The sequence below is a fragment of the Lutjanus erythropterus genome, chromosome 9, assembly GCF_056507025.1.
Source record: "Lutjanus erythropterus isolate fLutEry1 chromosome 9, fLutEry1.hap2, whole genome shotgun sequence".
NCBI classification, from domain to species: domain Eukaryota; kingdom Metazoa; phylum Chordata; class Actinopteri; order Lutjaniformes; family Lutjanidae; genus Lutjanus; species Lutjanus erythropterus.
In genome coordinates, this window is record NC_139325.1 from 25972303 (window position 1) to 25985858 (window position 13556).

The following is a 13556-nucleotide window of genomic DNA, read 5'->3' on the forward strand; positions in this document are numbered from 1 at the left end:
GAAAGAAAGAAAAAAGAGGGGAGGGAGGGGGGGTGATAACAGCTTCAATAAATCATCCGGGCCAGTCGCCGCTCCCCGGGGATGTGGGATGGATTAAATTAAGCACTCCCTCCACCAGTGTGTGTGTCTATCCATCCCTCCATCCTCCCTCTCCCTCTCTCTCTCTCTCCCTCCTCGTATATAAAAGCCAACAGCTGATCGCAGACGGCACACTCACGGGAACACCTCACGGAAGCTGCAGAAAGAGACCGAGGAGGAGAGAGAAGAGAAGAGAGGGATACAGAAAGAGAAAGAGGGGATGCTGCTGATCCACTCGGCTGCCTGCAGGGAGTCTTATTGTGATGTTTTATCGGCCTGAGTGAGGCGTCTTTACCGGGAATTAAGGACTATTTCTGCGGCAGCGAGGGAAGGACGAAGTGTCCGACATCTTTTTTTTTTTATTGAAAAGCTTCCAAAAATCCGTTTTTCTTCCTCTTATTTTCTTCGCATCCCTCCCTCCTCCTCCTCCATCCTCCTCTTCCTCCTCCATCTCTTCTTCCTCTTCTTTTAAAGAGGCCCGAGAGCCGCGGTGCGCGCTGCAGGGTGCCTTCCACCGCCTCTTATTTTGGGTTTTGTTTTTTTTGGTTTTTTTGGAGTGTAAAGAGCCACCCTGCGGGAGGGAGCTGTCCGGTGCTGAAGTTGCATTTCTCACCTCCTTCTTTCTTTTTTTGCACAAGGACAGAAGACATTCAGAGAGACTGAAACAGGAAAGAAAACGATAGATAAATAAGCGCTGGTCAACTATTTGCTTTCTCCAAAATCTCAAGACAATCTTCCTTGGTGTGTATCGGGTGAATCCACCACGCTGGCCAGGCCGTCGGCGCTCGGCTGTGTTTGTGAGTGTGTGTCGTTGTGTTTGTGACAGTGTGTGTCGGTGTGTCGCACCACCATGCCAAGGTCTTTCCTGGTGAAAAAGGTGAAACTGGATGATTTCCCCACCGGGGCGGATTTGGAGAACGCCTACCGCCACAGGACAGACCTCAGCCTGCGGCTCCACGACAAAGGTAGGTCAGCCTGCTGCTGCTGCTGCTGCTGCTGCCTACACTGAGAGCATTAACAGGTGTCTCACAGGCAAGTCGAAGAGACGGAGGAAGAGGACAGGCAAGCAGTATAACAAGGCTGAGTCTGCCAAAAGATAAGGCTACAGTGGTGGGTTTACCTGTTGTGCCCTGGAGGGATTCCCTCACTTTGTCTTTAAAGGTAGATTTGTCCGGGCTGTTCATAAACGCACCACAAAGATAGCTGATTGCTGATTTTTATTCCCAGGACGTCTAATACCAACGTTTTTGGTCGGTAAAGCGTCCCGAGCACAGCAAAATAATGAAAAAGGGCAGATCTCTGCAGACCAACACACACTTCATGATCGAACCAGTGGTTGGACACAAAGGTGCAAACACGCAACTCGTATTTAAAGATAACTACTGTTTCATTTGCGCGTGAAGTATTTTATCTCCAAAGGCATCACCCGCTCTTATCCTGTAATATTTCTATACTTAACCTCGTATCACAGGGTTGTCGGGTAACTATAGGGTGATGTGACTGCACTCGACAAGTAGCCTGTAATCACTGATCACAGTTATCACATAGTTATTACCGTCCTGATGGGTAATAAACGCTTCAAAGCCGCGCACTAAGCAGTCCTCTGCAAAATAAATAACTCCACTTCAGAGGACTGGCGAGCACAGGATGAGATGGACACACTGATGAAATGCCAGTTTTAATAGCCGCTGCACACCCAGCTCACAACACTTTACTTACTGGGAGTATAGAAGAAGCTAAAGAAGGCTTGGTTTTAAATGTAGGAGTTGAAGTTGCCACTGGAACGGAAAGGTCACTTGAGAAATCAACTAAATCCAGAGCGTCCCATGTTTCATCGATTTTGGCTCATAGTCAGCGGGGACTTTTCCCCCCTACGCAGGCTAGGAAGGTTAAAAGAGATAAAGAGACAGTGATTATTAATATCTGGTCCACTTTCACTTGGTGTGGTGGGATTAGCAAAGGCAAAGCTCAGTTTGATGCTTGAACCTGACTTTACTGTGTCTTACAGGTTGGGTGTAAATGTTTTACACAGAAGAATATTTGATAATTGTTTATACATCCTCAACTGACAAATTCATCCACCAGCCGCCTCCAGGTGCAGCACAAATAAGCAGCAGTTTAGTAATCCTTTATGTAACAATGCTGTGACCAAAAACATCACCAGCAGTGTTTTCCTGCTTGCTTTTTTCTTCATTGCATATTAAATGAACCCCATCACAGGCTCATATTCTACATCCTGCATGTCTGTCTTATCTGTGCTCTGTCTCCAGGTATGCCTGTCCCGTTTTTTTGCAGTGTCGGCAGATTTTTTTGCACCATGAAATAAATGCATCAATCTTTGTATGCCTGCAACAGCTGCCACACGCCTATATTATGACAATATCACTAAAGTGGATCAGCACCTGACTGCTCTTATCTTACTTTACTGCCACAGATGAACTGTTGAATATAAGTTAAAGGCAACAGATTCTGAATTTCTGTCCAAATTCATTAAAGGCACAATATGCAACATTTTCCTGACAAACCAAACAAACAAAACATAAAAGCTCATAAATATACATCCTTCTCAGTCATCACTTGTGGTGTCTGTCTCTGCCTTCTGTCGTTATTTCCTTATTAAGCTGCTGAGCTCAGGATGATTTACTAACCAAAAACACTTTGACGTCTTGGGAATGAGACTCAACAATTAACTTTCTTTCTGCTGCATTAATAAATATGTTGGACAAATCCTACTTGTTCTATTTTTAAAGAGACAGTTCACCCCCAAATCAAAAATACATATTTTCTTTCTGGACTGCAGTGCTATTTATCCATTTATACTGTTTTTGTGTGAGTTGCCTTGTTTTGATATTGGCCATAGAGATTTCTCCCTTCTCTCAAAATGGCATTAGTCATGTGTCGCTCAAAGCAACAAATGAACAATTCAAAAAAACTTAGCAGCAATGTGGCTTTTCAGAAATCATGACCCTGTTGCTCCATCTAATCCACAGACCTTGTTGATTGCAGTACTTTCTTTCTGCAGTAGTAGTAGTAGGTTTTGAATTTTTCGAATGCATTTTTTGTTGCTTTGAGAGAAGGCTGACATCTCTATGCCAAATATCTCCAAAACTCAGCAACTCAAAAATCTAGGTGGATAAATAACACTGTACGCCACAGGGAAAATGTGTATTTTTGATTTTTGGGGTAAACTGTGCCTTTAAGGATGTTGGACTTCCTTGATATAACTGTTGAATATGGATAGAATTTTTAGATGTACTTTTTAGGCTTAAAATCACTTTGTTAGGCCCCCAGGACAGTGTGAATCATGGTTCTGTGCTGCCCTGTTCTCCTCTGAAGCTGTGAACTTCCTCGCACCCCCTAACTGTGTGCGTCACATTTTACACTCAAAAACCCAGAGATGCCTTTGTCATGTAAATTAAGCCACTACATTGCTTCCACCCCAATGTCATTGACACGTTGTTGCACATCAACGTGTATTCCTGTGCTTTTCCTTGCTCGTAAAGCACAAAGCTGTCAGTGGTGTATTTATAATGTCGAGGTTAACAAGCCCTGCTCGGCTTGACACGCGATCTGCCGCCTCAGCAGCAGCAGCACCGTACACCATGCTGCCTGTCCCGGCAACCTTTTGTCTCTACCCCTAACATCTGATGGGAACTGCTGCTTAATGCAGGTTCTACATACACTACAGTGCAGCGACACACATGCTCTACCCACAACAGGAACAACCCTCTGCTTTTAGAATAATTTATATCCCACCCGTGTTCTGGGCGTTATGTGTGATGGGACTGTGTATTCAGATGGGACACAGCCACAGATATGCATTAACTGTTATCGTATGTAGACAGATATGTGGTGTCACATAAAGCTTGTTGCTTCTGCATCTTTCTCAGAAAATCCTCTGAGAGACCAGATGAACAGTAAGGAAAAAAGTTAAATACTAAATTCCTCTCAAGGATGTCTCAAGTAAAGTAAAATTTTATTAATATGGCCCAGACTCATAAATCACAATTTGCCTCAGGGAGCTTTACAATATGTACAGTTTTTGACACCCTCTGAGATCTTCAATTCATTAAAAGAAAAACTCCCACCCAAAAACCTTTTAGGGGGCACTACATTATATTTTGATGGTGCATGTGATGAACCGTCTCTTATTATGTCCAACTGATCACATCAAGGTCCCCTTCACGCCAACATATTTAACTAACACTCAAAAATAATCGAAAATGAAATTACATCAATCTTGATATGCTGTAGAACAGGTATTTTTCCATCACTACTGCTGTGAATAGGTTGTTTTTTGGTTGGTGCAGTTTAATTTATAAGTTGATTTACAAGTTTATAAAGTGAATAAACAGCCTTTTCATATAGACCAGGTCTAGATCATACTCATAATATCACACATCTTTGCAGTGTTGTATTTAAGGATTTCTGTGTTCAAAGACAGATTTATCTGTATACAAGCTATTAGCAATTGTGTTTATTCAGACTACAATGCTAAACTATACTGCAATTGTCTGCTGTGTGTGCATGTGTATGTCTAAGAAATTATGTTCAGTTGCATCTTTGTCCCCATGTAAACACAACGAAAGGTAAATAAGAAGAAAACAATATTTGTGTAATGACACATATTTAGATCCCCATTCATAAACCATGACCATCAGTAAACCAAAGTGAACGGTATTTCATTATGTGTGCACAGTGATCAAAAGAGTACTGAAAATCTGTACTCAAGTATGAGTACTGTTACATTACACCAACATTACTCATCTAAAAGTAAAACTATAGAACTACTACTAAATTGCACATGTGAAAATACAAAGTATTTTTCTCAAAACCTACTTAGAGTATAACTTACTATTTAACTGGCAGGCATTCAATCAAAGGGATTTCTGTTTCTCTAAATATTTGTCTAAATTTCTCCCAACTCCTGCGTTGCTCTGCTCAGCGGTCAGGCTCACCTCTTCAAACCTGCGTCTGCTGCGACATTTTTTTCCCCCCGTCTGTATGTCATTGTTTTTATCGACCTGTTTCCAATCGGATAAGCCAACTACAGTCCTCATTTACAATCAATAAGTAGCTGAATAGATTATATAGTGTGATGCAGACTTATAGAGTATGAGTAAAAAAAAAATGACTCAAAGACATTAAGAAACAAAACTGTCTGGTGTGTGGATGTAAGTGTGTGTCTAACAACAAATAATCAATTGTGTCTCTGTGTAAACAAAAAGAGAAAATGAGCAGAAAATAACATATTTGTAATGACACCACACTCAAAACCCATGTGTTTAAACTGACTGTCAATGAACCAAAGCTAAAGGTATGATATATATGCCTGTAAATATACTAGTTAGTATGTATTTATGATCTATATACATATAGTGCTGTATGTAATTATGTATTTCCATCAGATCTATAGACATACATTTCTATTATGATATATCAAGGAGTAGTAGTATCATCCAACCTACTATATAGCTATACTGTTATAGTATGTGTTTCACTCACTGTATTTTACCCAAGAGACTTGCTGTGCAAGTCTTCAACCCCCTGATCTGTAAAAGCCCACCACACTGTTAACTGCACTGATTGAGCCGGCACAGCAGCCTCGCTGTCACTGAGCCAGCGACCTGCACCGCACTGGATCTGTCCGTGGTGCTGATGCTCATTTTCACACTCTAAATCAGCTTTCTCAGGTTCAGGGTCAGCCTGTGTGCATTTATCTTTCACAGGGGAAGTGTTTTAACTGCAACCTCTGAGAACCGAGAGGAATTATACTGCTGAATTATCTCTGGACTAATACTGCAGGCTTTTTTTTTTTCACACTCGGCTGCTGGCCACAGGTGTGCAGGAGAGAGAGACAGATGCTCTGAAAGGACTTTCACAGATGTTAAAAGTTGTTAAAAGTAGTTACAGTTGGTGTTGCTGGACTGATGGTGGGTTGAGACTCCTCCCTTACCACTTATGCGGGGTAAATGCAGGGAATGGGCCACAGTTGCTGCAGTATTACTACAGTGCAGATACAGACTGAGGGACTGTAACTATCTCTGTGTACTTTCACATCTGACAGGTCCCAGCTTATTAACGTTTTAAGCGGTACATTTAGAGCAGGGGGTTCAACAACACCTCCAAGATTTCCCTTTCTCTTACTGTACAGAAGCACATTGTCAAAATGCTCACAGTTAATGAACCATCCATTTACAAAACAGACGATGAACAGTCTGAGCTGTCTTCAGAAGAATAAGTGCAACATCACCAATATGTCTCAGTGTTTCCAACTTCAGTCACTGTCATTATATTTCAAATAGGAACTTGTCCATCTGTCTTGGAAAGTACACTGTCTACCATCCTCCTTATTGACAAAGATATTCACGAGTGGCGGCTCCTGCATGAACAATAGCCTACAATTGACAGTGTTGTCTCATGCAGCCTGTACGTAAGCATGTGGGATAAGAATGTATCCAGCATGGAGCCTCTTACTGTTATTAGCATCATGACCACTGGTGGAAAAGTCAGCAGTTTTCAAACTCACCCAATGGGCCGCATTGGACCCTTTGGCGAGCCAGTTCCGTGTCACAGTGAGCATATTTGACCCTCCTGATTTAGAGATGAGGTGCCTCTTAAAAACAGTTTCTTTTCATTAAAAAAGTCTAACCACTGATGATCTTGTGGTTAAGATGTCCTGAACTGCATATAAAATTCCTCACCAAGGATCAGATTTTACAGAAACCTTCAGGCTCACGGTGTTGCCATCTTTGGTTTACTGCTCTTTCAACTTAAATGAATAATTCTTCTGGTTTCTCAACACATACAGAACTGCACCATCTATCATGTAAGCATTTATGTCCAACCACTTAGTGAACGGCTTAATGGTGTTTCTACATGCAACATACCGCATGGTAAGATGTTAGAAACAAGTTAGCGGTTGACTGAGCCAGCTGTTTAGAATATTTATGTCGACCCATCATCTCTAGAATACTTTATTGTCTACCCTTTGCGTGCAAAAGGCAGGAAAACTGCTATTAAAGACAAGTAGCCTACATTAAAAACACATCCACACATCCAAAGAGAACACATTAAAAGACACATTTACATAAAAAACAATAGTAGCTACATTAAAAGGAGCAGCAGGTGCTCAATGGTGAGGACTGAGTCAAGGTCATGAGAAAGAAAAGATAATGTAAAGTGCTGTGTGCTGAGGTAGTAGGTTAACTTCAAAAAGTGGCTGCCCTTACTGATCAAGATAATGAATTTCTATAGATGTTTTTCTTTGTACAGGGGACTCTGCACCTTTGCCCCGATGGCAGCAGCTGAAAGTGGTGATTTAAGGGATGTTTGTGGTCTGCGTTCTATATTGTAATAAATGCACTCAAGTGGTATGCAGAAGAAGAAAAAACACCACACAGCTGTACAATGCAAGCTGTATATCAGCATACAGTTGATAATACCACTGAGTAAGCACTTATTTAATTCGACCAATGCAGACTGTGTAATGGTGGTCAGTGTGCTGAAGCTCTTTGAAGAAAGATAAGCTTGAGAAAAGACGACTATCTGATTTCACTCTGTTTGTCCTGTCCAGCTGGCTACAGCAGACTAATGGCGTTAATCCAACCTTTTTCCCTGTTGTCTCCCTTTTAGAAAGACATGTGCAGTAGCGAATGTCATTCCCATTTCCGACTGGTATATGAACCAGTGATGGGGGAAAATTTTTGTGCCCCTCTTATGATAATTTTAATATTTTCATTTGTAGCAGTGTTGGGCAAGAGGAAGTATAATAAGTTACTTTTTTACTTATGACTCCATACAAGTACCAATATTACTTTACTCATTACTTAAAGAAATTAGATAGTCGTGATATTACTATTCGTGCTGTCAATTGATTAAAATATTTAATCGCGATTAATCGCATGACTGTCTATAGTTAATCACAATTAATCGCAAATTAATCGCACATTTTTTATTTGCTCGAAATGTACTTTAAAGGGATATTTTTCAAGTGTTTGAAGTGTAATTCAAATGTAACTTTATTTAAAAAAAAATACATTTACCAAAAACAATGACAAATATTGTCCAGAAACCCTCAAAGGCACTGCATTTGGCATAAAAAATATACTCAAATAATAACATGACAAACCCAAGTCCATCAGGTACAGATGAGGATACTGACCTGCTCAATTTAACATTAAGGCCAACACGCACTAAAAGCTTCAATAGAAAAGTCAATTGAAGCATCTATGGAACCGCAGGTTTCAAACTGAAAATTCCAACACCAAGAACCAGCAGTATTAAAGGAAAAGGTCACCATTTATACTACACTATTTAATAGTTTATTTCCTTCCTAAAATATTGTTCTCCGAGGAGAAAAATACTCACCTTTATTCAGCTCAGTCTCTATAACAATGAAACGATGCGTGACATTCATGTTTTTGTATTAAGGCAGCAGGATCATTTACATCAGTGTCACTCTGACAGTTTACATCAGTGAGGATGTTTTAGACCACAGCAGACAGCAAACTGCACACTGACACACACCGAGCAGATGAAGAGGAGAGACAGAGTCTGGACTCTTCATCATGACTTACAATAATGCAGCGCAGTGACAAACATTTTGTGGAGGAGACGAGCGTCTGTCAGTTTGGTCTTTACAGTGAGAGATATTTTAATCTGTAGTGTTTAAACCACAGAACTGTACAGTAACATCAGGATTTATCATCCATAAAGTTTTTATATCGGTCAGCACTTCACACACTCGCTCCCCTCTCTCCCTCTTCTCTCCTCCCTCGCAGTTATGATTAATTGGCATGAAGTAATTAAGTATTTAAAAGTAAACAAATCGGACTTGGAGTAAAAAAATCACACACCACAGTAGTGTACGGTAACACGATTCATGATCATAAAAAGTTTTTTATATCAACACATCTGTCCAAATTCACATGCTTTCTCCCTTTCTCTCTGCTGTGGGTCAGCCTTAATTTTATTTTTACCTGCTTTATGTTGAGCCAGTTGCTTAAACAGACAAGCCTGTTTACATTGTCAGGTGACAGCAAAACTCTCTTCTGATTCAAACTATTGGTCAGGCCAATATAACAGAATGTGCGTTAATCACGTGTCAAAAAAATTAGTGGCGTTAAAAGGAATTTGCATTAACGTGTTATTAACATGTCAACTTTGACAGCCCTAATTACTATATTACTTGTGCACCTTGTCGACAGCCTTGTTGTGCTCCAGAGTTGACCTGCTGATCCACTGAACTGTTCAAACCCAGAGAGCTTTTGTTGTTAGCTGTCCAGATGTCAGCTGTGGTAGTAACAAAAGTCTACTCAGGACAATGCAACATATATACAGATAATTAATTATATTCAGAACAGAACAGGGTAAAAATATGAGACAAAACTAAAACATATATACATATATTGATACATATGTACACATACACATATCAGAATCTAAATTAGAAATATGTATATATCCAGATTACTGTGTTGAAAACTGTAATGCCTTACACTTCTTGTTACTAGATAAAGTAGAGCACCAATATTACAATAATGAGTTACAGAGCAATGTGTTAGTGCTCAACACTAAGTTACACAAGTTATATTATGGCTACTTCAGGGACAATCTTTATGTCTGTGATTCCTGCGCCGGACTTCAGAGTAACCCTATTTCTATTATAATAATGTCCACCTCAGTGCTCTGTAGCCTAACTCTGTTTTCTTTTCTCCATGTCAGCTGGTTACATCAGTGACTACATCAGCCCTGTTGTGTATGATGGTGAGAGTGACAGTGGGATCAAGGTGCCCTCCCCTGACCCCCTCTTCGATGGGATCCACAGTGACTACGGGGCCCCTGACTCAGAGTCCCCTGACAGTCCCGGCTCAGAAATCACTGACGGTTACATCAACGGAGATGCCGCGGTGAGCGAGGGTTACACGGTCGATGCCTTCTTCATCACCGACGGCCGCTCGAGGAGGAAAGCCCTAAGCAGCCCCAGGAACATCCAGAGGCACACCTGCAATGAATGCGGCAAAACCTACGCCACGTCTTCCAACCTGAGCCGGCACAAACAGACACACCGCTCGCTGGACAGCAAGCTGGCAAAGAAATGCCCCACCTGCGGGAAGGTGTACGTGTCCATGCCCGCCATGGCCATGCACCTGCTCACTCACGACCTCAAGCACAAGTGTGACGTGTGCGGGAAAGCGTTCAGTCGACCTTGGCTTTTGCAGGGCCACATGCGCTCCCACACGGGCGAGAAGCCGTTCGGATGCGCCCACTGCGGCAAGGCCTTCGCTGACCGCTCGAACCTGCGCGCTCACATGCAGACCCACTCGGCCTTCAAACACTTCAAGTGCAAACGCTGCAACAAGACCTTCGCGCTCAAGAGTTACCTGAACAAGCACTACGAGTCTGCCTGCTTCAAAGGCCCCTTCTCTCCTCTAGGCCCCCTAGATGCATGACCCCCTGCATAGATGAAACAACAGACTAAACTGCAGACATAAATTACCATTATCCTTACAAACTCAACTGCAGACACAAACAATCTATTTTTGGTCAGAATATGACCTTGCTTTCCCTCCTCCCACTTCTCTCACTCTCCCCCCACCACCTTGCTTCCCCTTGGAACCTATCCATGATGATGACGATGATGAAGATAGCACAATTTTTTCTCCTTGAGATTTGCCCACTTAAGGATTTAACTGATCTACGCATGCACTTCCTCAAAAACTCCTCTTCCTCTGTCTGTCCCGGATAGAGACAATAATAATACTAACATGGCTTCCTTCTGGCATCTAGATACAGTATGGCACCATATATTTTGGGACACTGATGGTGATGAGGATGACGATGAAGACGATAGTAAGCCTATAGCTACTGAGTTCCTCCCTGCACTGAAACGCAGTGAAAGAGTTTCTCCTTCTGATTTTGTTTTTTGGGGGAATAATAGTAATAATAATAGTAATAATAATGATAATAATAATGTTCTGCTGCACCAAGTGACCATATTCTCTCCACTACTGAGGTAAAGATACTATTTATTTATTTATTTATTTATTTGAGCATTATTCCTTTTTTATTTGTTGTATGTTTATACTTGATTTGATATCAATGAAGTGTTACCGTTAACTTATTTGTTGCACTTTAATTTCTGTATATGTATGTAGGATATTTGCCAACCTCTTTCTATCACTACAGGCCAAAGCATATGTCACTTTTTTTAGTACTATTTTTTCCTATTACGTTGTTTACCTTTTTTCTTATTAATGTTTTTGCATGCAAAAAAAAAACAAAAAACAAATAATGAAATCTATGCCAACATCATAAAAAGCTTATGATTTTTTGCCAAAATCCTATAGATAGAACCTGAGGGCAATATTTTTCTCTTGGAGCCTCCGTAGGACTCTTTAAAAGCAATAATCACCTAATGCATGGTATTTTATGATGAAGTTATGAAGTATTACCTACTACTGTATAGCAGTTTAAAAATCAGGTATGTTTTACTTCACCTATAGTCATAAACAGAAAAATACTAATATTACAGACATCAGGGAACATGCCAATGTAGTGTTAGAGTAACAAAAATAAAAGTCCTGTCTTTCCTCTCTTGTTATGCACTGCCTGCCTCTTAGTGAGTAGAACTAATGTAGGATGTAGGCTAGAGAGGCTGGGATCAGCTGCCTGCTGGGTGTGAGGCCTATTGTAGGATAACTATAACCCTGACAGACCTGTGCTAGGCTAACTCGAGCATGAAATAAGCCTGCTAACATTAACCGGGAGAGGTCTTGTTTTGAATTAGGCCTCCAAACATTTTACTCAGATTGGATCACTGGCCATTCATGAGAGTTCAATAGTTTAGTAAAGGTTCTGGGATGTTAATATTACACTTAAAGGAGTAATCTGTAATATATTTAATGCAATAAATCATAAAACCACTATGATATGTCATCAGAGATGAAGGAAACATGCAGAAGTTTAAATACTCGCCTCTCTGACAACAACGCTACGGGTGCAGCGCCCTTTGAAATTTTTATTCCGGTCCTGAACTGCCCGTTTCATGTTAATTAGAGTTCAAGTTAATGCCGAATGTTCGCTGAATATGTTGAACATTGTTAATAATGTTTCAGAAGGATAAGATTGAGAGAAGAGAGGAGTGTTCCTGCAGCCTACCTGACCCTCCTTAATTCTGGGGAGGAGGAGGCGGGAGGAAACAACTCGCTTCAATCATATATTGTATATTAAATAGGATTTAGATTACTATCTATGTCTCTAACTCACTATTTGGACTACACTACTCATTTTGGATGCAGAATTGTTACATTTTGCTCCTTTAAGTGTGTTGAGGACATCTTTCCTGTGTGATGCAGCCAAATAATGCAACCACAGGCCATTGGCATTAACCTTTTAATAACAATAACAAACCATTCTTAGCTTTATACAAACAATTTAAGGTTAATACAGCAATCTAATTGGGGAATTTTAGAATGACATGTGCACCAACCCCAAATGATAGTTAGCAGACATCATACTTAACAGCTCTCAGTTGACTTTCAACAGAAAACCAAGTCAAAGTTTTGTGCATTGTTGAAGTTGGGCCGAGGTCAGCTTTGAATGTAATGCATTATTCAACCACTCTTCCAGTGCACTTCCAAACCATAAAGCGTGCATTCTTAAACCACAGAAAAAGCATGCACTTTAGCTGGATGCTCCGATTGCAGCTTAACTTTTACAGTCCAGAAGATACATTAGACCGAGTCCTGATTATTCTGCAGTAGGCCCCATTTAACCCTACTGGGCCGAGCATAGGCTAACTCTATGAGTGATATACCTACACGACAGGCTAACTCTAATCAATCCCAACCCGTAGATGGTTTAACCTTTGACTTAGGTGGCCAATACCAGTGTTGCTGAACCCAGTTCTCTGCAGCTCAGAAACCTTTTCTACAGATTCATGGAGCCTCCTGAGAGACAGACTGAAGACACACAGATCTGCACACAAAACATGAAGTGCTTGTTTATATGCCATATGTTCTCATTGTAACCTTGCATAGACATACAGGTGCACAAGTGCATGCCCACACATGTGAGCACACAGTGCACACAGAGAGTATGTCTACAGGTCAAGCTTGCAGCAGCTGAAAAGAAAATGGCTTAATATTCAGATGTGAATCTCTGACAAAGGAAATTTTGATAATTGCAGTGCTTCCTCAGGCATGAGAGATGGGGCTGACTGATATCCATCATCATTTAGGGTTACAGTGACATAAGGAGAGCCTGTATTGATACAAGGACCCATTACCTAGATTCACTCACATCTCAGAGATAAAGATACAGGACCTGTTTGGCATCAAAGCCCTTCAAAGCAGTCAGATCCGACGATGTTCTGAAGTCAAAAAGTCAACATTTTGCGGGAGACGATACAATCTTTAAGTCTTTTACAAAGAAGTTTTGTTTTTTTTTGTAAAAATGTAGCTCACAAGTCAATA

General features: G+C 40.9%; 1 protein-coding gene and 1 long non-coding RNA gene across 2 annotated transcripts in view; one reads left to right on the plus strand and one right to left on the minus strand.

Annotated features, from left to right (window-relative positions):
- LOC146321647 (uncharacterized) overlaps positions 1 to 13556 on the minus strand; it is a 196453-nt gene that overhangs the window by 45661 nt on the left and 137236 nt on the right. The window lies entirely within an intron of this gene.
- LOC146321648 (transcriptional repressor scratch 1-like) lies at positions 225 to 12313 on the plus strand. The gene is made up of 2 exons (XM_084726904.1): positions 225 to 1043; positions 9805 to 12313. The coding sequence occupies exons 1-2, from the start codon at positions 929 to 931 to the stop codon at positions 10530 to 10532; spliced, it is 843 nt and encodes a 280-aa protein (XP_084583030.1). The 5' UTR covers positions 225 to 928; the 3' UTR covers positions 10533 to 12313.

Bases quoted from the DNA above. Each gene is read 5' to 3' on its own strand.
- LOC146321648 (XM_084726904.1), top strand. From the start codon at position 929: ATGCCAAGGTCTTTCCTGGTGAAAAAGGTGAAACTGGATGATTTCCCC. The intron at 1,044-9,804 runs GTAGGTCAGCCT...TCTCCATGTCAG, and splicing joins CCTGCGGCTCCACGACAAAG to CTGGTTACATCAGTGACTAC.